At 41.1% G+C, this 26,821-nt stretch overlaps 1 protein-coding gene across 1 annotated transcript in view; it reads left to right on the plus strand.

Moving 5' to 3' along the window:
• The window catches only part of ptprn2 (protein tyrosine phosphatase receptor type N2), a 132,340-nt gene that overhangs the window by 16,438 nt on the left and 89,081 nt on the right, over positions 1-26,821 (plus strand). Inside the window, exons 3-9 of the mRNA XM_074622592.1 lie at positions 7,000-7,113; positions 14,592-14,833; positions 18,294-18,747; positions 18,876-19,172; positions 19,404-19,444; positions 20,009-20,427; positions 23,842-23,928. Of these exons, the coding sequence (XP_074478693.1) occupies positions 7,000-7,113; positions 14,592-14,833; positions 18,294-18,747; positions 18,876-19,172; positions 19,404-19,444; positions 20,009-20,427; positions 23,842-23,928 (1,654 nt within the window). The remainder of the gene's footprint in view (positions 1-6,999; positions 7,114-14,591; positions 14,834-18,293; positions 18,748-18,875; positions 19,173-19,403; positions 19,445-20,008; positions 20,428-23,841; positions 23,929-26,821) is intronic.

Genomic DNA, 26,821 nt, shown 5'->3' on the forward strand with positions numbered 1-26,821 from the left:
ATGAATGGAGGGGAAATGTCATGGCTTTTCACAGCGTGGCATTCAGCAGAATCACACACAGCAGGGGGGCTTCAATTTTAAAGGAGATTGATAGCGTGTCGATATCGAGGATCATCTTCACGAGAGAGCCGTCGTGAAAGGTTAATGTATTCTCCCGTAGTGGAAGGTTCCAACACCATATTGTTCTTACATGCACACTGGAGATCTACATCCGTCCCAGGGCGTGTTTTGTTTTTAATGATTGAATGCCTGCGCTTTGAGTTTGTTTGTTTTGTTTGCTCGCTTCATTTGCTTTCTGCAGATTCATCATACAATCAATTTCACAAGCAAGATGAAGCCAGCGAAGGGGACTCGTGCCTCGTTGGCAGACAATAGATTTACATGCAAAACATGATGTGACCTATGGGAGACAGCTTGGAGTAAGAAACAGGACAAGCAATGAAAAACAGGACAAGTACCGGTTTGAATATTAATACGACAATAAGAAGAGGAGGGATGAGAATGACCTGAGATGATTATGTTTAGTGTTTGTCTCTCGTTACAGTCTGTGGGTGGCTTTGTTTATTACTAACCTCTTGTGTATTTACAGTGAACATATTCATTTTAATGCTTTAATGCTCATACAGTCAAGTCAGTTTATCAGGGCTGCAACTGACAATCATTTTCATTATTGATTATTTTTCTCTAGTAGTCAGTCGATAATTTTGTCTATAAGATGTCAGAAAATAGTGAAAAATGCCAATTGTAATTTCCCAGAGTTGGTGACATTCACAGATTACTTGTTTTGTCTAATCAACAGTGCAAAAGCCAAGATATTCAATTTACTATTATATCAAAATCGATGCTGAATAACAAGCATATTGCACATAGAAATAATGTTTAACAAAAGCAGAAATAATGAATATCAACAAGCTGAAGAAAAGAGACGGGTCTTATAGAAATAGTTTGACATTTTCTGGATGTACCTATCTGCTTTCTTCAGTGTGTTAGATGAAAAGATTGATACCACTCTCATGTCTATTCGGTAAATATGAAGCTACAACTATAGCAGCCAGTTAGCTTAGCTTAGCATAAAGACTGGAAACAGGGGGAAACAGCTAGCCTGTCAAACAATCAACAACTAGTTATAGACTAGCGTTTTAATTTGTCAGCTTTACAGGTAGTGGTTGGATGATTTTTTCAGCCTTTTCCAGTCTTTACGCTAAGTTAAACTAACAATCCGTAGTTTATATTCAAAACTTTATTTACACAATGGAAATTTCAGGTTTACCGACAGAAAACAAGGCAATGTAAGCTCGAGGTAGTGTGCAGAAGATAAAAGGATAGAGAAATCGAAATAAAAAGCAAATTTTATTTCAAACAAAATTAAATTATTAATATTATTTTAATAATATTATAAATTAATTATTATTAAATTAATAAATTACAAATCAAATTCATGACATACGGCTCTAGTTTTCACAGCTTGCAGTATTTTAGTGTGTTCAGGTAGGATTTTAAGTAGGATATGAAGACAGTAAGGTTGGGTTTCTGTTTTGCAAATTTGCTGGCGTGTATATTGAGATTCATGACAAAGATTTTCTTGACAAGCAAAAAAAACCCAAACAAATAAAATAACAATAAGCATCTATTTTTCTGTTTAAAAAAAAATCAAGGTCATAACAAAAAGTCTGACTAAAGGTACAGTCCCCAAAAAGATGAGTTATCGTTTCATCTGTTCATCAGAAGGAACAAAGAAGGTCAACATTTAGCCCATATTATACAATAACTGAATTAACGGGATAACACCTGTGAACTGGCTGTAGTTACATTTAGCGGAGTGGTATCAGTCCTCAGATGGGGTTTAAAGATATCTGTTGGCGGGGGTAAGATCTAATAGTGAGGGATAGTCAGTAGTCTTTGGGTTTGCAGCATGTTAGAGAAGCAAATTTGGAGATCCCTTCCCTTATTTCCATATTAACCCAGTTTAGGAAGAAACAGGGAAGGAGGAGGCCGTGCAGAAGAGAAATATGAAAGACTGACTTTAATTACACCGACTGCATTGGTTCAGAAGGGAGCGGTGTGTAAAGCCTAATAGAGGGAAATTGCTGACACCTCGACAGAAAAAACCCCAGAGGTACAGAGGAGGGTCGTGGTGGGTGTGGACGTTTCATATTACATTAGACTATCACGCAAAGCTATGATGTGGATGGTCATTTCTTTCCCCTACATCTCTTCATCTTCTATTTTATTTTTTATACGACGCTTTGGCCCAAGGAGCAGCACTCACATTATCCCTCTCACGCTGAAATATAATTACAAGGCGCTATGCTCAATAAAGGCAAATATATACAGGCGAGAAAGATTAATGTTGTACCTAATATGCAAGTAATGAGACATTATTTAGTTGCTTCATAACCCTCTACATATATTCAATCTACGCTCTGTCACTCTCCATCGGGCTCCTGATGAGCAGCAGCAGCATCCGCCGCGCAGACAGAGGATGAGTGGGAGTAACTAGGTCTGCCACTTCAACTCTTCCCCAGGTCCCTGAAGGAGTAACCTGGTTTATTCTGGGCTGGGCCAACCGTGCTCTTCCTCACCCATGCTGTTGCCATGCAAAGTGGCTGAGGGGAGGGGAGGGTTGAGAGAAGAAGCTGCTCTCTGCGGTGTCAATCAGCACCATTTTATACACGACTGTCTGTCATTTACAGTGCATGTAACAAGTATTCGATCGGCTCAATCATTCGAAGCGTTGGCTAAAGGTGCTTGTACTAAATACTGACTTTGAGGGTTGATCCAAACAGGTACTTTCTGTTTTATATTTGTAATTACCACTAACTACTTAGATCAATTGTGAATACTTTTTATATGGTACAAGTACCAGCTTTAATAAATGAGAAGGGCAAAGAGGAAACATGTTCTTCTGCTGTAGATGTTATTGTGTCATTGATTAAGTAGGTCAATTACCATCCTCCATATATCATTAGATCTTCTGCTGTCATGTCTCATTTTGGAACCAACCTTTTCAAATCTTTGTTTCCATCTTCAGGGGAATACTTTGTCAGGGGTTCGTCTAAAAGGATATGTGATTATACCCGGAGACCGGAAGTGCATTTTAATTTGATGCAACTCTCCAGAGTCTGTGGCTTGCTGGTATGATAAGCTAAGCTAAAGTACAGTGGATAAGTGCTACAAGTTTCCCTGAGGGCACCGGTTGCCTCCTATTAAACACTTAACCAACAGCGCTTCATCGATTGGTGGTTATCTCGCCTCCACTTGGGCCTATATTGTCTGAAACGTCCGCGCTGTATTTTAGATTTAAACGATTTAGGTGATGCGTCCATTGATCGAAAAGCTCGCAACGAGTTCAACTGCAGCATAAACACTTTAAAGCAACCACTACAAAATCTATAAACCCAAACAGTGTGCATGGGTGGAGAAAGAGCGCCGACGCAGTGGGTGCAAATCCAAGAATAATCAAGAAGTGTTAAGTGAAGAAACACATATGAGACTGTACAAAAGACACAAGCTCTTTGGTGCCAAATGGGAGAAGTAATGATAAAAATAAAATAGACCTAATTTATATTCCACAGTCAAATTGAATCGGCGGTACGTTTTGATGTCTGAGAGTCTGGTTTATCTTTATTAATTTCTGTATTTACATGTAGATTGCAGTGCATGCATAAATGTAATTATCATTTCAAAGCCACAATGTTCACATTAAAAAAAGACCTGAATAATCTGTAAACATGAATCACATCCTGATCACTTTTGTTTCTGTCCTTTTCTTTAGTAGCCGACTACATCTGGCCGGTCTCGGTGCATTGATTCGGCCCTATTCATTTTCATGACATGAGTTGCACAGCTAATACACCTGTTCCAATACGTCTTAATTTGTCTCCCGGGTCCGTCTCCTCCTCCTCCCGACGTACAGTCTTTTGGAAATGCCTTGCTGACTGTCAGCTTTAGTGTTTGCTCCTGTTATCCCAGAGCATTAGCCTTCACAGTTTAAATAGCTTTAGCGGGAGCCGGGTGTCGCACTGTCTGTCACAGTGGGAGGAGAGACGGCGTCTGGATTTACAGCTCTCTACCTTTTTTTTGGGCTGAAAATCTTCGTCTTTATTCCTGTCAACATGGCGCTTATCCAGACGTAGCTTCTCTTTAGTGAGGATGTCACTGATTTGTAGGGTTGTACGTCTGAGGATTGATCGATTGATTTCTGTGGCCTGTTTCATGCATTATAGATTAGATTGATCAGGGGTCATTTGCATTGCTGTTGCCTTTTGTTCATTGCAGGGCCACAAATTGATCCATTGTCAGCTTAATATTTCCTTAAACCTGACAGATGATCACTCAAAAATCACTGTGTTCTGCTCTGCTTGATGGATTTTTGCTTCATTCCCCTTCAATGTGTCAGACCTACACAGATTATCTGCTGATATATTTTAGGAAAAACTCTCAAAATACTTAATTGCCCTGCATTTCTGTTATTCTCAAATTTGAACAACCCTTCATGCACCAGACACACGCTGCGCTCCTCCACGCCTGAAATTAAAATGTTGTTTTTAGCTGTCAGAAAAATCAGTTTCCTGCAAACTGTCAACTACAATGAGCCACTGTTGCTTGATAATCTCAGTATTGTGCATAAACATTATAAAGTGACAGCACAGTGCTTTGTGATTTGTCATGCATGCTGCTCCGAACGGTTCACTTCGATAAGACAATCAACTGTAATGTTGAAACAAGGGTTTCTTTGTTGTAAAATACCTCTGACTTCTATTTTAAATGCACTAAATCCTTGACAAAGGAGAAGGAAGTAACATGTTTAACTGTAGCCATTGCCATGGAAACCAATTAGGGATGCAGAGCGTCAAACATTTTACATTTTCCCATGACTTGTTATGTCACCAGCCTCTCCTCATTTCTTACATAATATGTGTTTGTTAGCGTCTGACTGGGGAAAACTAAATCATACCAGAAGTCCTTGAGAAATATAATATAATGACAAAACCTTAAGCTATTATATTAACCATGTCACCCGCGATAATATCATTAGAAGAGTGTGCTTGTTGGTGCAGAGTAAGGAGACAGTTGACGTCTTGTGAATCAGACGTCTGTGATGATCTGTGCATCTGTAGGTGGGAAGTTTTCCTCTGCGCTGTTTTGAGTTCCCAGAATAACTCCTGAGCATTGCACTGTGTTGTTTATGCTAATTCACCGCCTCCCACGGGCTTCTTCCTGTACAGAGCTGTCATTTAACGGGTCACAGGCGAAGGGGGGGGAGAGTCAGGAAAACACCCGCTTCTCATTTGGAATAAGAATTGAGTTTAGATTCTGACATCACGTTATTATCTTTGTAATCAGCAGTCACTGACTTCTACACCGAACACGCCACTGTAATTAAATTATTTGTAGTCGAAGGTGAAAACTGATGCTTGATGAGGTTTAAATAGATGAAATAAAAAAGTGAATATTTTTCCTTTTCACTCGTCCTCCTCTCTGTGTCAAAAAGTTAAGTCACGTAGATCAGGCTCCCTTTGTTCGGCCAGTTGGCGCCAGGGGGGCCTCCGCAAATTGGAGGGACGATGAAGGAAAATGCTAAAAGAAAATCTATTTTGAAAAATAAATTCTTATTTTTATTATTATTATGAAATCTAAAATGTAATGTATTATAATATATAACATATCAGAATCTTATTTGCCACACCCTTCTTCCTAAAACATCATTCATCACGTCATAAGCTGTCAGTGTTGACCTTTAATGGTCTGCGCCTGCCACAAAGCTGCTGCTGAAAGTAGCTATCATCTATCTAGCTAGTGCTAACTCACAAAAATGGACATGTTTTTTTGAAAAGGAAATCACCTGACAAGCAAGATACAAACACACAGACACACAGATACACGATATTGTTGAATGTTGTTAAATTTAACTGACAAAAAATTTAAAAAATCTTATAATGGAAACCAGAAATATTGAATCTAATGATTAAAGGTTTGAAATACAATTGCAATTATTATTGCATTAATAAAAGTAAGGAAATATATTTATCTATTTATTTATTTTAACATTTACTGTAGCATTGTCAAAGACATCTTGCAAAAGGGGACCCCAGCCGTCAACTAATGCTACTTAGGGGGCCTTGGCATGGAAAAGTTTGGGAACCCCTGACATAGATGATTAAGAGATATTATTGATCATAAACGTGCAGTGTATAAATGGTGTCAGAGGAGGAGACAGCATGTAATGGACATCAGTGTTTGTGTGTTCTACGGTCCCCCGACGTGTCATTGGGCGTCAGTCGTACCGTTGATGTTTGCTGTCACTGACATCTTGGGCCTAATTAATGGGACGCTGCGGTGCATGACAAAGTGTTGATTCACATCATTAGATCTCGTCTAATCTCGGTGGCATCCTCACACTTACTCGCACACGGCAGTACGCCTGATTGCTCGCGCGCACGGACGAGATGGCTCAGATCGAATCTGCAGGATTCATCTCCAGAGATCATCTGAGAGGTGGACTTTCATTTGGTGAGTTTAGCCAACAAGAGACGCGTGGATTTATCTCTCCAGCTGAGAGAAGGTGACAACGCGGGTCATTTATATTCCAGGCGCTGCGTTTGCACACATTGCGCTCTGACCCCCCCTGAGCCTCCGCATCCTTCTGAGGTCTGGACCAGCCATTGAATTATGGGGCTGATAGGGACTCTGTGGCGTGGGTTGCCTAGCAACCTGTATTGAGTGAGGCGGGAGGCCCTGCTGATAGGGAGATTACCAGGGTCCCTGATAAAGTCCTTCCTGCCATGAACGGCTGCTTATCGTTGTGCTGTCAGAGGAAAAATGTCAGCTATTACCTCCCCCAAAACAGGAAGTTTGAGGTGCGGAGACGCTGCAGGTGCCACACACCATTACAACGTCTTAACTGGGCACGAAACATCTTTCTCATGTGTGCTTCTCACTTTCAGCTATCAAAACACATCCCTCATGAACCTGTTTCCCTCTGTTCTTTTTCTGTAGATGGAGTGTTTGGAAGGTGCCAGGAGTTGGCCGCCGCAGACCTGTACACATACGATGTTTCTTCCTCTGCTCTGCAACGCCTCAGGATCCTCCTACAGAAACTGGCTCACAGAGGTACACGCCGCCTGTCTGTCTTTGTCCGAGCGCCCCCCCCCCTCCTGTTCAGCAGCCTTTATCAGTCATGTACAAGGCCTTACAGCAAATGCTTGTCAACTGCCATTGTGTAACGCAAGCCAAATAAGCCGAGCTGTCTCCTTGGCTAGCGCGGTGCCACACCAACGAGCTAGAACAGGTCATTTAACTCATATCGGGCCATTGTTTTTTGCCATCATCGCCGAACCCCAGCAGCCAATCTAATTGGCTTGTACGCTGGTGGGACATTGAGAGCTAATTTTGTGGATGAGTAACTGTGAGGTGCACGGTGTAATCACATTAGGCAGTCTCCTACTCAATCAATGGCAGCAGCTAATGTGTTTGTTATAACAGCTTACATCTTCGGGGGGGCGTATTTACAATAAGATGTCTTCATGGCAGAAGTATAGCTCATTATGAATGAAGTTACAGTGAGGGTCCCCAACCTTGGAGCCATTCTGGAGTCATGCAGCGGCACATCTCCTCAGTTTTGTTCCGTTAATATGGCCGATTTTATATTCATGTCTTGTACCGTCTGTGGTAGGCAGAGCTTCTTCTTTGCTGATGGTTGTTACGGTGTGTGTAACAGCTAGAATTGACTGGAGCCTCCAGGCAGTCTGCCGTTATGGATCCATTGCTGCTAAACAAATGGATCTGGCTTGTTTGTTTCTAACAGACAACTCTTGGAAAGGTATTTCCCGCCCATAAAATGCCTAAATTTAGCTTGAATGTGATGTAGGAATATGTGTCCCAAATGATTACATGGACCCGTATAGTCTTAATTACTTCCTAGGAAGTTTCCGGGAAAGACATAAGTAATTTGGTACTAATTAAATGTGAAATAATGCAGACACAGTGTCTCACAGTCTCAGACCTATGTCTCTATTTTACTTATAATTAGTACTAATTACATGGTTATTTCTTTTGACAGGAAATTATTAATTAATTTGTAGGACTTTACAGACCAAGCAAATTATAAGAAAATTATGTGCATATTTTCTCCTCCCATTTGGCAGCCTGTAACTGCAGCTATAACCCACCAGGGGGCAGTAGACTCCTTTAACACAGACCGTGACCACCAGCATCAGCCCACAGAATATAATTGGCTTTGCAGGCCACTCTGAGCTTAATATCTTTTAACAGGCGTGAACCACTGTTGAAAATCATTAAGAGTAAGCAGTCGGCCGGAGGAAATCCAAAAAAAAAAAAAGAGGGGCGAAAAAAAAATGCAGTGATGAATATTAAGCAAAGCGAGACCACACATTTATTCTAATTACTGCTTAGAAATAAACAAATGAGAGTGAGGGGGATGAGAAGAGATCCGGTGTGTAATTTTTTCCTGCTCCGCTGTTTAAATTCTTTAGATCATCACGCGACTCTGACCTTGTGTTTGTAGACACCCGTTTACAGACGCCGCAGACATGACATCATCACTTTGAATCATTTTCCCCCTTTTCTGTCTTGTAGAATCACATCCACAGACACGGAGCATTATCCTCGGATGAGTCCACGATGCACTGTTAATGCTCGGTGGCACGTTATTCTTATCAGCTCAACAGCTCAACAGCTATTGAAGTGTCATCTTTAAGACGTAGGGGACACATTTTTTTAAATTTTTCATCCCAGACAGGGTTATAGAGACCATTGTACTGTAACCTAAATTGAAGAGATGAAGGCGGGGAAAAAACGAGAAGGAACATCAATGGAATCGATTTACAATCCTCTTTATCTTGCATCAGAGATGCAGGTAGAAATCGCACAATCTCTGCTCACTGCACAACACCAATGTCATTCAGATCAATAGAAATTGACCCTTGTACAAAAGGGCTTGGGTTGTCTGGATGTGTCCCCAATGGCAGAGCACAATGTCTGGTATTACATTTTCACCACAATACCTTTTTGAATGCAAGACCCTGTCATCCAACTGCAAATGACTTTTATATTACACAGCATCACCTAAAGCCAGGCAGCTTTAGTATTCACCGTGTGCAGCCACAGTGTGTCTACACTTTTCATAGCCAGGCTGCTGTCATATTGCTGTGGAGTCATTATGGGCTCTGCTAAATGTGTGTGTGTGTGTGTGTGAGTGGGTGTGCAGGATGGGATTGTGTAAAGATACACACAGGAGCTAATTCAGTAATATATTAATTTGATGTACAATATATTAAAATGACGGAGCATTTAATTGAATGTTCGCTAAACACTGCCCCTGAACGCTAAATGTCCAATCATAGCTTAGCAACCGTATCTAGACAGGGCAGGCCGGTCTAGCTTTGGACTTTGCCACATATTGGAGGGGTTTGTAGTTAGAGCGATGAATCTGTCGTTATCCCACATTCTCGACTAACTAGCTTTACCTGTCTATAGTAGTAACCTAGCGTTAGTGTTATTTACAAAGGCAAAAGGCGTGGCAGTAGCTACCTACAATATTTTTTGGGGTTACATGTTACGTTACCTGCTCATGACTAGAACATCCACCTTGATGACGCTACGGACGGTTAGACTGTTATCAGGCCATTAAAGGTTCGTTATCAGTGGTTATAAGCCTCATGTGTGTGGGTCAGTAGGGGCCTGCTACACCCACTAGTACGCTTTATCATTGATTCACATGTTAAATCACAGAAAGAAGGAATAAAAGTAGACGACAGTGACCTCTAGTGACCGTAGAAATTATGACAGGAGCAAAAGCGGGAGTCAGGCGCTGTAGTATAGACGGTGTGAGACTCCATAGGTGGAGGTCGGGGGCGATAGATTGGACACAAAACACATAGGGCTTTCAACCAGGAGACCGGGGTGTTCACCTCATGTGAGACCAACAACGTGTATTTGTCTTTGTGGTAAGTTTCACTTTCACTTTTTAAATGTAGTTATTTTAAGCCAAAACATGATTATTCCCCCTAAACTTAACTAAGTGTTTTTGCTTTGTTTGTGTTGAAAACGTAACATTTTCATTCAGTTTTACGAGTTAGAACGTGTTGCTTTTCACTTTTACAACGTAGTAGGCATAGTAGGCCCCTAATGACTCACATCTATGATGCTTATTGTGACCGATAATGCACATCTAATGGCCTGATAACAGTTGAATCGGGTACACGCTACTATATCAGAATTTAAAGTAAGCAGTGGGTCAGTCCTGCTCTTTATTTGACTTGGGGAACGTTTACACTTCAACAACCCCACCCAAACTTGCGGTAGCTAATGTTTAATTTGGCAAATTCATCGGTTATTCTTCGTCCTTATATTCTTTTCTCTTGTAAATGTGTTTGAAAACAAGAACAATATGCATAAATCTAACCACTGTATGTAAGTATGCTTTTTCATAGTAAGCATCCAAACCATCCAAGGGTTATGTTAGAATGAATAACACTTTAATTAATATACATTTTTATTTATAATGCAGTAAAAATACATGAAAAACTACTTATAAGTTAGTGAGGATGCTGACTGGGACAAGTAGCTTTAGCCTCAGTCTTTTAGCACAATATCATGTATGTAGACGTCATTTAAGAGCCATTTAGAGGATTCTCGTTTTAAAACCAAACCAACTGACGGAGTTTTAGCGTTAGCATTGGCTTAGTCCGAACTTAGTGAACGGTCAGTTGGACTGCAGGACAGATGAAGGTTAATTCTGCGTTTTTTAAACTAGTTCATGTCCTATTTTTCAATTCCTGGTAGGTATTTATACTATCAAGCTCCGCACTCTCAACATCAAAATGAATCATGTCAGAATGTAACAACGGTGTTCATGATATACCACGTTAAACTACACTTACCTGCAGTCGATTGACCTCCTGACCCCGTGTTGCGCGGTGGATATTCTCATAGTACTGACAAGTGAAGTAAGATGATGCATTGTGACATTTGCATTAGCTCCATTGACAGGAAGCATCAGTCAAGGAGAATCAGTGACCATAAACTGACATCATGTCACTCCAGCGCCACTGAAACCACATGCTCCTACTTCTTTCTTTGACAGACAATCGACAATACCCATTGTTGTTCCTCCTCATATTCTGCTCTGTCTGTTCCTTGACAACCTTGCTAGATGGTACCGGAGAGAAAAAAAAAAAGTCAGACACACTCACACACTAACATGCCATGTGAAAACTTGAGTTGCTATGAGGAAAACAAGAGTGCTTTTATTGAACCGTTCAGTGTGAGTCCGTGTCTGTGAAGGGGGCACGATCATTTCAAAGAAACCTGCTGCAGATTTTTTACTCGGAGCAAAATGATTTCCTCCACAGGCAAATAATCGTTTGTATCCTTGTAGATGTTCACCAACTGTTTTTCAGTAATGGCAATATGAAATTACTTCAGTAGAGGCGGTCGGGCGGTCACGCTTCATTCAAACCCACAGAACTTTATTTTAAATGTTACTTTAAAAGCCTCTAAAGATACCGAATACATCAGTCTGGATTTTGGGGGAATGTGTATAACATAATGGATAGGGTATTTAGAATATTTGCATTTTAAGAAATAGTGTAGCCTTAAAAAAATGCAGTCATATCGCTGTGTTAACATCATATAGCTTCAGTGAAGAGAAGTTGATATAAGCTGGTGGAATAAGACCATGAAGCTACTTAAGGGTTAAACAACGTATGTGTGGTGTAAGTATGTTAAGAAGACAACAGCAATACGCAGTAATATTGTTTAAAGGAAATTAAATGACACTAGAGCTGCAACGATTAATTGATTATTTATCAAGTATTAAATTAATCGCCGACTATTTTGATAATTGATTAATCGATTTGAGTAATTTCTAAGAAAAAATATGTCTAAATCCTCTGATTCCAGCTTCTTAAATGTGAATATTTTCTGGTTTCTTTCCTCCTCTATGACAGTAAACTGAATATATTTGAGTTGTGGACAAAACAAGACATTTGAGGATGTCATCTTGGGCTTTGGGAAACACTGATCGACATTTTTCACCATTTTCTGACATTTTATAGACCAAACAACTAATCGATATTAACAATGAAATATACGACTATGTGTAGTATAGTGACATAGAGAATTATCAGCAGTTTATCTGCAGTTCTCCATATCTCTATAGAGCATTTTAGCATCTTTCAGCTCATTTGTTTTGGTTTTACAGCACATTTACGGTTTCGGTTCACTCTCAACGCTCTCATCAAGGACATTTCCAGATTCAGCAGGCAGCTGTTTGCAGCGGAAAATCCGATCTGCCCAGCACCAAACAACAGACAGACACAGTTAGGTGACTAGCTGGTGAACATAGTGGAGCATTAGCAGCTAAAGAGACAGATGGTGGAGACCAAAAACAGAGCCTAAAGAGACACAATTTTAAATTTTACAGATCAAAAACTTAGATTTAGCTTGAAGACTACAAACACATATAAGACCAAACTTATACAGAGCACTTAGGAAGAGCAACACAATCCCTCTTGACCAGCAGATTAATAGACAATGAAAATAGTTGCAGCCCTACTGCTCACAACGTATTCATATTTTCTGCCACACCATTGCACCATTGCTTTAATTTCAATTTGGATTGACACATTTCATTTAGACTAATTAGGGTCGAACTCGCAGCTAAATTATTCACGCTCTCTTCCATTAATGCTTTTTAAAATCAGTTGGTGGGCAGAAGTAAAGGAAAGGGGAAAATCTGCATTTCAAAAACAGCAGATGAAACTACAAGACATGTAGACAGGTTCCCATCTAATAGGCTTTGAATATTTAGGAGACACCCCCACCCTCCACCCCTCTCTCTGTGTCACAGAAAACAGACAGGAGGCCAACAGAAATATCTTGCTTGTTTGAAAGCTGTTGCGCTAATGGCAAGGCGTTAATTAACTGAGGCATTTGCCTGAGATGGCGTGCAACCCTTAACGGGCGAAAAACCCAGCAGCACTTGGTGATGGAACCTGGACTTACAGATGCATTTGCATGACATTTATTTAGCTCCTCAGTGCCAGGATAATCAGCTGAGAGGTTGATTGAGAGGAATCCAACCGTAAAGGCCCTCCACTTTTCCTTCCTGACTTTTTTCCTCTTACAAAATGCAAAATGGCTCATTCTGATTCTGTAATTTGCACCGGCGTACCTTTTTCCCCTCAAGTGCACCCATCACAGACACACAACAACATGGTATGTATGGAAATGAGTGCATCCCCCAGGAGACGGAGGGGATAGAGGTGTCACAGTCAATGAAGCCGGCGTCACCCTCGCACATTCACCATGAACCCCGTTTAACCAGCTGCAGCTAACCGCTATGTACCATATGGATCCTTTAGGGCTGAAGCCAGACCTGATTTCCCCGTCACCGCTGATGATAGCGTAAATGATCATCACCGCGCTAATATATAACAAGTATACACCACGTCGGTTAAGCCATGGGTAGTTAACTGTCATTGTTGTACGGATGGATGGCTGAGCCGCGTTCCAGAACAGTGGCAACATACGCTGCTTTGTGCTGCTTTCAGCGCTGCCAAGAATGACTGGAGGCATCTGTAGCTGCTCTGCATTGCTCAGATCCTCATCTGGTGCTTATGAATATCTATGAGAATACCCAGAGTGTATGGGTGAGAAACAGGGCTAATGAAGACATTCTGCGGTGTTGATACTTTCATTTTTTGCGTATTTTTTAAACCCAGGCTGTTAATTTATTGCTATTAAACATGTCTACATCATTAAGAGCTGCATTGTTTCTATAGATAAATAAAAAGTATGGTATGTGGCATCTTGGAATCGAAACTTTCCCTCACATGCAACGTAATTATTCTCATTAAAAAATGCTTCTGCACTGAGATGAAGTGTCATCAGTGAACATATTGGCTCCTTTTAAAAAAAGTATAATATCTGTGGTATTCCTACGCTCTTTGCCGATGGAATGCTGTGCCTCTTGGCTCATTGGGAATGGGGCCATGTTTTGGGTATCTTTTTTGCTTGGGTAGCTCCATCTGGTCCTGGCACCAGTGCGCTTTGCCCCTGCCCAGGAGTTCTGCATCCCAACTATGTGTTGGCAATTAGCAGAGATGTTGGCAAGGCGTCAGGCCGCAGTGTGACATTCTCCCTGGGCTTGTTGACTGGCTGTGGTGTGTGTGTTGGTGTGTGTACATGTCTGTGTATATACATGTGTCCATACATGTGTGCATGTGTAGTCATGGCTTCCTATAAGTAATTTTAAACTTCCTCTACTCTACCGTTCGGATTCCTCCTCGCTGTTTTGTTTAAAGCTAATAAAACTATAACTAACAATTTCCTCAAGTAGAGAACTTACTGTTCAGTCACCATTTACAAGAATGCTGTGCCAAAGAAACAATATTTCTAACAATACTCACAGACTAATAGATGAACTGATTGTTTGGAATTTGTTTTCGACACTTCAAGGTTATATTGAGTCGAAAGGTGTTTAAAAGACCCAACGACCAAAGGGTTTAAACTCTGCATCGTATGCTACCTACTTTGATTGTTTGAATTTCAATCTTTGTTTCCAGGGTTGACATGGCAGGACGACCTCACCCAGAAGGTCATCTCTAGAGAGCTCTCCAAACTGAGGACCATCCCTCTCCGCCATCAGGCCACAGCTCCGAGCCCCCTGACCGCCTACAGCAGCAGCTCTAGAGACTCCAGGAAACTGAGCAGGAACCTTCAGCAGTACCTGACGGGCCTGGGCTTCCTGACGCAGTCTGAGCTCGATAGACAACCAGGAATCCAACGACAGGGAGCCAACGTTCAGGTACAGTAAGAGTCTCACACACTTTGGCCGTGTAGCAGCTGCTGGCTTTGGAGTGGATTGGACAGGTGTGACAAGTCCTCAAAATCCATGCAGGTTAATAATCAAAGAGTTTTAAAGGGGAACACCGCCTAAATTAAGAATTCCAATATGTAATTTCTATTTGTGAACATGAGCTGAACAAAAGAAGTAAGTCTCAAACTTGTGATGTCATAAAGTCTGGAGCTGCTCCATAGACAATGAATGGGAGATTGATTTTGTCGTCCTACAGAATATTTGTTTTCTATTCTATTGTAGTGTTGTCAGTTGTGATTCAGAAAATGTTCCCATACACTCAGAACATCTCCCTATGGTGCTCTCAGTGTCATCTGTAACATCTCTCCTAATTCATTGTCTATGGAGCAGCTCCAGACTTTATACCCCATGACATCACAAGTTTGGGTTTTAGCACTCTAGTTTTTGGATTTGGGGGAGAGTTGTTCATGTTTGCTAATATTTTTGGACTGTCTTAGACCATAGGAATAACATGTATGAATTTTGAAAATGGGCGTAGTTCCCCTTTAAAGAAAGACATAAAGGAACACACTACAGATTTTACACATGAAGTATGTTCAATTTACTCTTCACAAATAGTACTATACAGTAGGGCTGCCACCTCTTAGTCGATAAGTCGACTAATCGGTCGTTTTGGTCTTAGTCGACTAAGTTTTCTGTAGTTGATAAGTCATTTTTTATGCTTTTTTCATGCTGAATGACTTATTTCCAAGAAACTTATGAGCACATCTCTGGTAAACACAAGATTTAAAGTGGTGCTTTTGCGTGATTGTTTGTGGAGAAACTCAGTTTTACAGATCTGTTGATTATATCAACTAATGGATTAGTAACCGAATTGTATGAGTGTTTGTCGACTAAGAATTTCTTTGGTGGAGGACAGCCCTACTACTCAGCCTGTGAAAAACAGTTGTACTGTATACTGTCTTCTGTGACTCTGATGTCATCACGGTTATCTCGGCTTGGGCATGACACTTTTTTACCAGAAAGCCTCTTATAAACTGAAGGTGTTTGGTCTGAAAGATGAGCACATTTAGGAGGCAGGGAGGGTCTAATGAAAAAATGCTATCTAGATCCATTATGGAAAATGTAGGATTCAGTGTTTTTGGAGCTTAGTCTATACTAGAGAGATTAAAAGTCAAGATATCTCAGCCTCTGCTGCTTCAGTTTTGACCATTTTTTAAAATCTGTCCCTGTAAAGTGACCCTTTAAAAAACGTACCATATTTTAATGTCTTAATGTAACCGAGTGAGATATAGCATTTAGGTCCAGGATTAAGGCAAGAAATATTGGTCCACAAAGTAAACAAACAAACACGTTTCCCTCAGCTAAATTATGGAAGGGCCTCTTCCTATTCCTTTTGAAACAGAGTCAGTATTTGCCGGGGTCGCCCTCTTGTCCCCGCACCGCTTTTGTTTCTCGCTCTCTGTCTTCTCCTCCCTCTCCCACTGAGCGGGGACCTTTTTACACAAAGATCCTCCATCACCTCTTTACATTATTCAATCCTCATATTTAGGGTGGAACCCGGGCATTGTGTGAAATGTGCTCTGCATCCTTCATCGGCGAGCCGCTTCCTGCTGCTGTGTCAGTGCCGCCATAATGCAAAGTTGAAGAGTTCAGGACCTTCCTTATTGATGAGACGAGCTCCTTTGTTGTGTAGTGTGATGGAAAAAGGCAAACATGGTTAGCGTGAATGGCAGAGCACCCCCGTCTCGCTGTGCTAATGCCATTATGGCCTCTCAGTATGCCGGGCTTGGAAAGACTGACATTTTCTCTATATACATTTGACGGACAGAAAATGGCACCGAGGGAGATAGCTAGTATTAGTGCAGCAGCGACATGGATAATAATGCTGCTCAGTGGATCGGATACTGTGTGCTGAATTGAAGCGTGGGTCCTTATGATTTCAGAAGAATGATTTCTTTTCCTCACAGACAGAACAAAGAACAAAAACTCACATTTTGGCGCCAGTATTAATACCATCTACTATCGCCAAATGGTTAAAAGGCCTCTGAATGCCTGAGTACCACTGCATTGTGATGTTATAATTCATCATGTGTCAAATATAAACTCATATGGCTAAATCTGAAATCAGATGACTCATAGTTTTTAGATAAGGGATTGCTGCTACTTCTCTGACAGAAGGGATATGCTTTTAAAGTTTGTTGTGGAAACGCATGAAATTACTCTTTGAGTGACACTATCTCATCTGTGATTTCCATAATGCAATTTCCAAGGGCAGTTGTCTTTGATCTAGAATCCCTATTCATATCCTGTCCTGTCTAGTCGAGCCCAGGTTGCTTCTCCTTTTATACTAAAGCCTGTCACAACAATGCTGACCCAGCGCAACCCATCTAATGTTCTCATGGGAAGAAAAAAAAAGTATCGCAGAGCTGAAACTAGGTTGAAGATTCATCATGTGAATGTTGTCACTTACACTACAGAAACTAACTAAATAAGACTTAAGAGTCTGCGGACATGCTTGCAGCTTTGTGAGGCTGTACACATTCACAATGACAATGCTAGTATGCTGATGATTAGCAGGTATAATGCTGCATTCACATGGAGTCAGGCAGACAGACAACACCGTCAGGACGGCACAGGAAAGACATACAAACAGTATGACGGAATGGCAGGACGGCAAAATGAAACACATATAGGTTGCTATGGTGAAGGAATAAAATATATTAAAAAAAAATATTTTGTCTCTACCATTTTATGTAATTATTTTAGTAATGCATGTAGCTGCAAAATGCAGCTTTCTTTTAATAATATATTTCAAACTTAAACAACTTTCTCCGGTGTGAGGGAGCTACGTAACATCTGGTTATAAATTCCGTTGCAGTGGACAAAAAAAAGTTTAAATATTTTAACTTTGTCCACTAACATGATATCCGGTTTGCCTGATTCCCTGTGAATGCAGCATAATGTTCATCATGTTCACCATCTTAGTTTAGCCGTGTTTAGAGTGTTACAGTAGCATACTAAATCACTAAACACAAAGTACAGATGAGGATGAAGGGAATGTCAATAGGTTTGCGGGTATTTGGTATCATAAACAACACATTAAACTTGTCTTAAGGAGGTATATGGACTTGGTCCCACATAAGAAAAAAGAGTTATTACAATTCACAAATTCATGAATGTCTTGTTGTCTGTCTTAACTAAACAATGTAAACTTATAGTGGCGCTAGAGGAAAAGTCAGGAGGTCACCAAAGTCATTAGGATTCATCCTCTGGGGATCATGAATGTCTGCACAAACTTTAATGGCGATCCATCCAATAGTTGTGGAGATATTTCAGTTTGGACCAACTGTCAGACCATCAGCCATCCCTAGAGCCACGCCGCTAGCGTGGCTGAATGACATATTAACAATGCTCTACATGTGCTAAGTGGCATTTTGTGTTGTAGAATGAAGACATCAAGTCTGAAGGTCACTTGGAGCCCAGCCGGTCAAAACCGCAGCAGGGCTGGAAGGAGACCACCATCTACAGCCATCAGAAAGGAGCTGGCCAAACTCCAGTCACCAAAGTGTTCACCCAGAGCGGAGAGGGTAGACACCCCAAGCTCAGTACAACCTTCTCCAACCGGGACCCGGGGAGGAGCAAACTGCTAACCAGCCAGCTGGAACGGCTTCTCGCCGAGGTGCCGAGCACTCAGCAGGGCGCCCCGGGTGGCAAGTCTGCGTGGCCCAAAGGAAAGCTCCACTACCTCAGCTACATCCGGCCAGCTCCGAGTGACCACGCCGAACCGCAGTCTCAGGTGGATTTTGGCTCCAAAACCCAAAGGCCTAATCTAGACAGACTTCTGCTCAAGGCCGGCTCGAACCGAATGACCGCCAAAGAGCCTCTTAGTGTCACGGACGGTAAGATCACACTCTGGCTTTTATATTTGCACCACAATATTCCTATTTTTTGTTAGTTTGTTTGCTTTTAAGGGAAAATGATGTCTTACACTTAGTTTGATTGTCATTCTTCTCTGTTTCCTGTCCAGAGCGATTCATCCATAATATGGTGAGCCAGCTGGGGAGGCACAGCGTCAACATGGAGGCTTTGATGGGCAAAGACCTGGACCAGCTGGCTGGGGTCATCACAGGCAGGCTGCAGAAGGTGCATGAGGAGCGGCCTGTGGTTGGGGCCCAGCCAGGACCAGGAGCCGCTGACTCCAGGGTGGACACAGAGGGTAACAGGGAGCCGCTGGCAGCCGTGCAACTGAATCAAGACCAGGACCTGAAATCAGACAAAGGGCAGGATCCAAACCAGGAAGACACACTGAGAACGAAACAGCAAGGTGAGTGAAAGAGAATAAAAACTGGCACCATTTGGAGTACTTATGTGTTTATTTTCTGCCATAGATATAAGTTTATAAATACGTTAATAATGCTTTGTTCGTATAATCCTCATAGAAAGTGCCAAATGTATTTTTGAGTCTTTCATTTTTACTGTTTTTTTTCTTTGCTAAATACAAAAGAGAACTTCAGTTTTCACACAATCTGCTCACATAAATTGTGTTTGTTTCCAGGCCAACAAATAGACGGCGCAGACAAAGAGCCTGTTGACAAGGTGAATTTAAAATTACTCTGCTCAACCAACAAATTGGTTTCTCGGGGAGGGAGACATGTCCAAACTTGCACTTTATTCACTTTTGAATGCTACTTCAAACAGGGATGATTTGAAAGTTGTGCAGACTTACTGTTGAATTATTCGAGTTTGAAAGCAGCTGCAGGATCTTATAAAATTCCTTGAGTGTCTATATTTCCATTTAATGGAACTTTAAAAGTGAGATGAACGAAAATAGTTCTGCATGATGCCATGAATCTTTTGTTTAACTTTTGGTAAGTAAGTAAAGCTACTGAATGCACTCTTTGATAATTATAGGTAAAAAGGATGTCGTTAGACCTTGGACCAGCACTCAGACATAGAAATATCAGTGAATGCAACACATATTCATACCTTTTTAAATGATTGCCACATCCAATAGAATAAAAGTCTCTATTCAGGGTATTAATTAGTTTTTCCTCAGAACTTTTTAAGCTCTCTTCTAAAAGGAAACTAAAAGTAATGTATTGCTAAAATGATGTAGAAATGCCTTCAATGTTCTAAAGAGGAATTTTTGATTTAACACAGCATACAGCCTTCTTCTCCAAGCTGCTGGACTACCTCAACCTGGAGCCCTTCGGCGATGCTCCAGACGCCAACGTCGGCCCGCCAGCTCCCCTCCGGAAAATGGTCGGAATGGAGAACGTCCAAAGCCGGACGACGCTGGGCCAAGTTCCCGTACCTCACCGCTGGGAGGAGAAGACCTTGCCTGCGAAGGAAGGCGCCACCCTGCGTTTCACCGGTGGTGCAGATGGGCCTGACGTTCAGGTGGACTCAGAGATTCAGAGGTGGATGCAGGGGAATCAGGCCCCAGCGGGGAAAAAGCAGCTGGAGGAGCCGCAGAAGAAGGACATGAGAGTCAAAACGCAGCTGGTCCACGTGGGGGTGAAGGAGTTTTCCAGCAGAGGGAAGGACAGACACTTCGGCTACATTATCACCGGCTCAGAGTGAGTAGGATGCACATAATATACAATATTACATATTGATATTACAATGATTCAGATTGTACTATCATAATAGTCTGAATCAATGCATCTTTTTAGACACACACAGTATGAGAATCTGAAGCTGGTGCTTCACTTCTGTATACTGAATTACAAAGTTTAGTTTACAGAAATTTGATAGATTAGAAATTGAGGAATGGATAGTGGGTGTCTCAATATTATGTGTCAAAACTTATACATACAAATAATGATTATTACAGATTCTTGTCTATTAAATATGGGGTGGTGGGGAGCAGTTTGAACTGATTGCTTGCACTTAAATTTAAGTTTTTAAAGCGGGATCAGACTAATCATGAATGATCAGGTGCCTTTTATTAGGATTTGTAGGTATTTTATTCTAATACAGTTTGCTTTTTGTGTCATTTGGTCTGTGTTTTCCTGTTAAGCTGTATGTATTTGTATAAAGGTTCCTCTAGTTAGACTTTAAATGGGGTGGTATGGGATATTGGCCAAAAGAATCGCAGCCAAAAGAGTTTATGACAACAATATCATTGCGATATCTAAATAAAATAAAATAAAATAAAATAAAATAAAATAAAATAAAATAAAATAAAATAATTATAATGGTGATAATAATAATAATAATAATATTAATAATAATAAAAATTCATCTTTAAAGTTGCTCAATAAAAAAATCTGAGCATTAATATAGCAGCAAACAACTATTTTCTGTGTAAAGATATATCATAGATATGCTCAGAATTGGCAATTTAGCGCCTTTAACTTTGTTTATTTTGCGTTTCGTCTCTTTTTTGGCAAATTAATTACACTCAAAATGTAGTGTAGGGAAGTGGAGAGAGCGTCTGTAACCATAACTGTACATATAGAATGATTTAAAAGGCGCTGGATTATTTACACAATATTCATTTTTAAATATGGTTATCGTCAATATAGATATATCATGTCACCCCAATCCTAATAAAAATAAACTTAATAAATGGCTTGAAATAGCATTGCATTGAATATTAGATGTAGTATAAAACAGAGACACATGCTGTGGCAGCTGTCCTGTGCCACATTATAGATGTAGACTTGAACGTCTTTGAACTGCGCTCATATTAACTGTAGCTTTACTGTTGAAAACTCTGTCAATAGATTGATCTACAGTATGTCAGTAACCTCTTTTACCTTAGTCATTGTTGTCCTCATGCAAAAAGCATCAGTGACAACCCTGTAAAAGCTACTCTCTTATTCTTAAGTGGTGATTATCAGCTGACTTGATGGTGCTGCTCACAGCTTCATATCATAGTTTATTGCTCTCACCAGCTGTACTGTTGAACCTGTTTCAAGGCAGACTCATTACATACCTTAATACCGAGCATATGTCTGCTTTGTTCAGTTACTTAAAACTGCCTTTAAGAGACACAATTTCTCTGTAAAACCACCCACATATTCACGTCTTTATGGAAAAGAATACCGCAGTTTGAAATCCTCAGCGTGCGCCGCACCTGATTACAATAGCAGGGATGATAAATCCCTCAGTGTGTGGGTATTACTGTGCCGTATTACGGCTTTAATGATGATACTTTGTCAGGAAGGGTACAGCCAAGTTCTCTCCCTCTCCTTCGCTCTCACCTCTCAGTCAGACTCAGGCTCAGCAGAGATAAGTTCCTATCGACTGTGTCTTCTTCGCCCCTGGCCCTCTCTCAAATCCCTTTATGGCGTTATCACGTCAGTGCGTTGTCCTTCACCTGTTCAACACACGTCGGCTCATAAAGGTGCGATGGGCGCAATCTTTGTCACCTTATTGCTACACGTATGGAAACGCAGATTAAGACGTAAACAATATAGGTGAGTATATATGCCAGGGGAGAGAAAAAACAGGTCACCTTCTGAATAAAATATCTTCACCTCCTCCTCCTCCTCGTCTGTCCTCAGCCCACCGAGCGGCCACCTATAGTCGGCCTATAGAGGGGTCTGCATTCGCTGCAGACCTCATGATTGCACGGTTGTTATCCCCAGCTCCTTCGCACCCTGCAGAGAGGCTACGCAAACTTGCTTATCTGACAGCTCCTGACATTGTGGTGGTGGTGGTGGTGGTTGGAGGGAGGGGGGGTTCGGGGAATAGGAGGGAGGTGGAGGAGGGGGAAGTGGAAAGGTTTGGATAGAAGAGAAGGAGACGGAGAAACCCAAGGGGAAAAGTACTAGCATCAACAACCAAGTCACTCCTGGAGCTCTCCAGTTGCTAGAATTACCGCAGAGGGATGCAAACGTGTCTGGAATTGCTTCGGTGGTGAATCTTTAACTTTCAAAACCCCTCAAAAAGTGGAGGGAAAAAAAGAGCCACCCACTCTCTCAAAGGTGGAGTGAATCAGCTACTCATGCACGGCACACTGTTCTGTTGGAGCTGCTGTATTGTTGGTGTCAAATGCAGGCTAAACAAAAGAATATCTCAGCAGAATTTTAACCTTGAATATGTAAAATGAAACTGTTTTATAGTATATGTTAGTATCCGAAAAACGAAAACATATAATGCGCTCAATACCCAGCGCTGCATGGAATTGGTTCATTTCTTCTGCTAACAAAATGTCTCATTATGATCCGTGACTTTTCGGTGCATGTCACCTTGCAGTCACTTGGCACTCTCAGGGATTCCAGGTTAAGCTGTCAGCAATAAAGTAGCTTTTCTGTGTGTGTTTGTGTGTGCCCTTCTCATTTCCTCCATCCAGCGCGTTGGCCTGCAGATTGCCTTTGTTTGGTCTATTTCCTTGGCGATTTACTCTCCGAGTGAGAGAGCAGCCGCGGACTGAGCTGAGATGAGGCATGGCTTTATCAGACCACCATTACACTTCACCTCCATTCCATTTGCACCTTATTATTCTCATCTCGCCGCGAGGGCGCGTGCGTGCCCGTGTGTTTGTGTACTTTGTGCTATCATGTTTTACTTTGCGCGTGCGTGCGTGTGTGCGCGTCGTAGAGAGAAAGGCGAATGTGGGCGAAGAAGACGAAGAAGAAAGATGAGAGAGGGGAAGGGAGAGAAAGGCGCGTCCATATGATACAGCCATTACACCTCATGCAGGTTCCATTTGCACCTTATTGTTTGTCTCATTGCTGGAAAAAAAAGCAGGTGATTTACCAAGCCTGAAGAGGCAGCTGATCCCTTTTTCCCTTGGCACGGCTCTTTGTGTGTTTGTTTGTGTTTGCGCGTGCCTGTGTGTCTGTCTACCAGTGTGCAGTACATCCATTCAGACAACCGTGGCTTCGCTCGTGTGCAATGACCCATTTGTGGGTATGAATTGTGGCAGTATCTCCCTAAAAAAAATAGCATTTTAACGGCTGAATAGCTGCATGTATGTTGAATGGGTATGGATCTCCAAAACGTGACGCCCAGCTGTCTGTGTGTGTTTCCTCCCCCAGCTCCCTCACCGCTGACCAGGGCTCCGACCTGATGGAGCGGCTGACGCAGAGGCTGAACCTCCACGCCGCGGACCTCACCCAGCTCTCGTATGTGCAAACACAATCATGCCCACATTGTCCCAAATGATGATTCACCTTGCAGTTTACAAGCCATACGTCGCATAAATGATAATTGGACCCATTTGAAGCGTTTGAAACGGTTGTGTTTTGTGCCTTTGAGCTCGGGGGAAACAGAGTGAAGGTTGTCCAGAAGCTGCAAGGTCTGTTTGTGTGGAAAACGCTGTGCCACACTGCCAGAGACTGTAGGCGTTTGTTGTTTTTCTGACCTTTTGGAGTGTTTGACTTCTCGCAGGGAGAGAAATCAGGCCTAATTACCTCCAGACACACACTGATGTCTCCATTGTATTCAAAACACTGCCTCGCCACTATTGTCACTGTACGCCTTGTCAAAAAGAGAGCAGTCAAGCCATCAAACGACTCTCGGTTAGAGGAAAAGAGAGGAAGAGAGAGAAAGGGAAGCAGCAGCGGATAGAGAGCTGGAAATAGAGAAAGTAGTCCAGCAGGAGGCGGTTAATATATTAATGAGCGGGCGAACTGTCCTTGAACTCGGTCTGGTTTGTGCTTGTACCATGTTTCTGCTGTACATTTGGTGTCAGACCATGTAGGAGGCAGAGGAGATGTGTTCGCCTAAGATCTGACAAGCCTTTCAAGACGCTCCTGCAGGAGAAGTGAAGTCTGGGTGGTTCAGTAACACCCGCAGCATATGAACACCAAAGCCGGTGCACTGCAGTCTGCGGCTGCACTGTAACTGCAGACAGAGTATCCTGGCTCGGATAATAGCTACTGAGAGGGAAAACTGTCTGACAGTACGCTCTGTATCTAGTGTTCAACGCTGGAAATACACAGTGACCTCAAAATGAATGCAACCAAGGAGACAAGGTGATCCCCATCTTTAAATACAAAATTTGGATTTAGTTTAGATGAGAAAGAACACCGGGACATTTCATCGTGCCGGCGCCGATTGAGTCAATCTTGTTATTACACCTCATCATGCAGAATCAACTCCTGATGCACATAATGATTGATGTTATTTGGATGCGGATCATTCATATATCCAGTGGTGGAAGAAGTATTCAGATCTTTCACTCACGGAAAAGTAGTAACACTACAATATAGTGGTACAAGTAGAGCTAGAAGAGCGATTAATCGATTAGTTGTCAACTATTAACTTAATCTGCAACTATTTTGATAATCGATTAATCAGTTTGAGTAATTTTTGAAAAAAAAAAAATCTAAATTCTCTGATTGTGGCTTCTTAAATGTGAATATTTTCCGGTTTACTCATCTATATCTTTGAGTTGTGGACAAAACAAGACATTTGATCAACATTTTTCACCATTTTCTGACATTTTATAGACCAAACAACTAATTGATTAATCAAGAAATTATTACAGAACAGATTAATCGACAATGAAAATAGTCGTTAGTTGCAGCCCTAAAAGTATAGAAGTTTTAAAATGTAGTAACTATGAAAAGTAAAAGTACTCATTTTGTACAATATCACCTTTCAGAGTGGTATATATTCACTGTATATTATATTATTGGCAAATTATTACTGGTTATTATTATTTGTGATGAAAAGAGCTCAGTGATAATTCGAATGTGTCCTTGTGGAACAGAGCTCATTATATCCATTTGAATTTAATTTTGTGATTCTGCAAACATTTCCTGTATTTTGACTTATATTGTTGTCAGAAAAACACTCTTATTAATATCATGATATTGATTCCAAACATATCAACCGGCTTTACTGATGCATTAATGCAAACTATGAGTCAGAATTAGTCTCCACTCTCTGAGTCATAACTCTGACACTGAAATGATACACATATTTTTAGATTCAATGTGATTTACACTTTCCGAAGATATGATTTTCTCTGATGTCCATTGCCAAAAAATCAGCTTAAAGACCATCCTCAAATCCAGAACTTGCCTCAGAATCATCACGTTTTTAAGCTTTCTGCAACATCGTTATAATCCAGTGATAGTTATCTGTACATGCATGTGTACATTGCAAACAGGAACTGCTAATAGCTTATTCTGCATACTTTTAATGGTGCTAATTTGCCAAAAAATTTCATCTGAGCAGCAGCACATAGTGTCAGACTTTGAAAACCCCCCTGCATTAATGTGTAAGCGGCATTTTAATGTTGTAGCTGTTTGAGATGACACTAATTCTTTATACATCACTGTGTAGTTTCATCTTTTTTCTTCTTTTTGGGGGAGTGTTCTTTAATTAATAATACAAGAAAAGTGATTAACAGGAGGACAAATAGGAGAAGTGACAAGGCAAGAGAGAAACAACATAAAAAAGGGATAGAAATTAACAGGACGTACCTGAGTAAAATTGAATAGATACCATTTCGATTTTCTCATTGCACACAAGCAGGTGCATGAGTGCATAATATGGGAGTTGTGTGTGTCGGCAGAAGAAACAAAAGAAAGGAACAAAATAACTGGGGGGATTAACAATAATAACAATTACAACAGTAATAGTGAGAAAGTGAGAGAAGAGGCATCTCTGGTCGAGCCCCAGGGACGAAGAGGTGTCGGGGCGAGCAGGACGGGTCAGGATAGCTGAGAGTTTTATTTCTTTATTCATTTATTTATCCATTTCTAATTTATTCTCCCCTTCTTTTATCCATTTCTTTATCTATTTTGGTTTTATTTTGTTTTGATTTGTTTGTTTTCCTCCTTCGTCTTGCCTTTCGTCTCATCTAACAAATCATCAGATAAGATAAATTATATCTGTAAAGTCTGAATCTTCAAAGTAGCTAGTAGCTATACTGTCAAATAAATGTAGTGGACTTAAAAGTATCATGATGTCCGCTTAGGTTTTAGTACAAAGTGGCATAAAATGTGTATATTCAAGTACAGTACTTGAGTAAATGTACTTTTTTCCACCATTGTATACAGGCAT

The sequence above is a fragment of the Sebastes fasciatus genome, chromosome 21 (assembly GCF_043250625.1).
Source record: "Sebastes fasciatus isolate fSebFas1 chromosome 21, fSebFas1.pri, whole genome shotgun sequence".
Classification (NCBI taxonomy): domain Eukaryota; kingdom Metazoa; phylum Chordata; class Actinopteri; order Perciformes; family Sebastidae; genus Sebastes; species Sebastes fasciatus.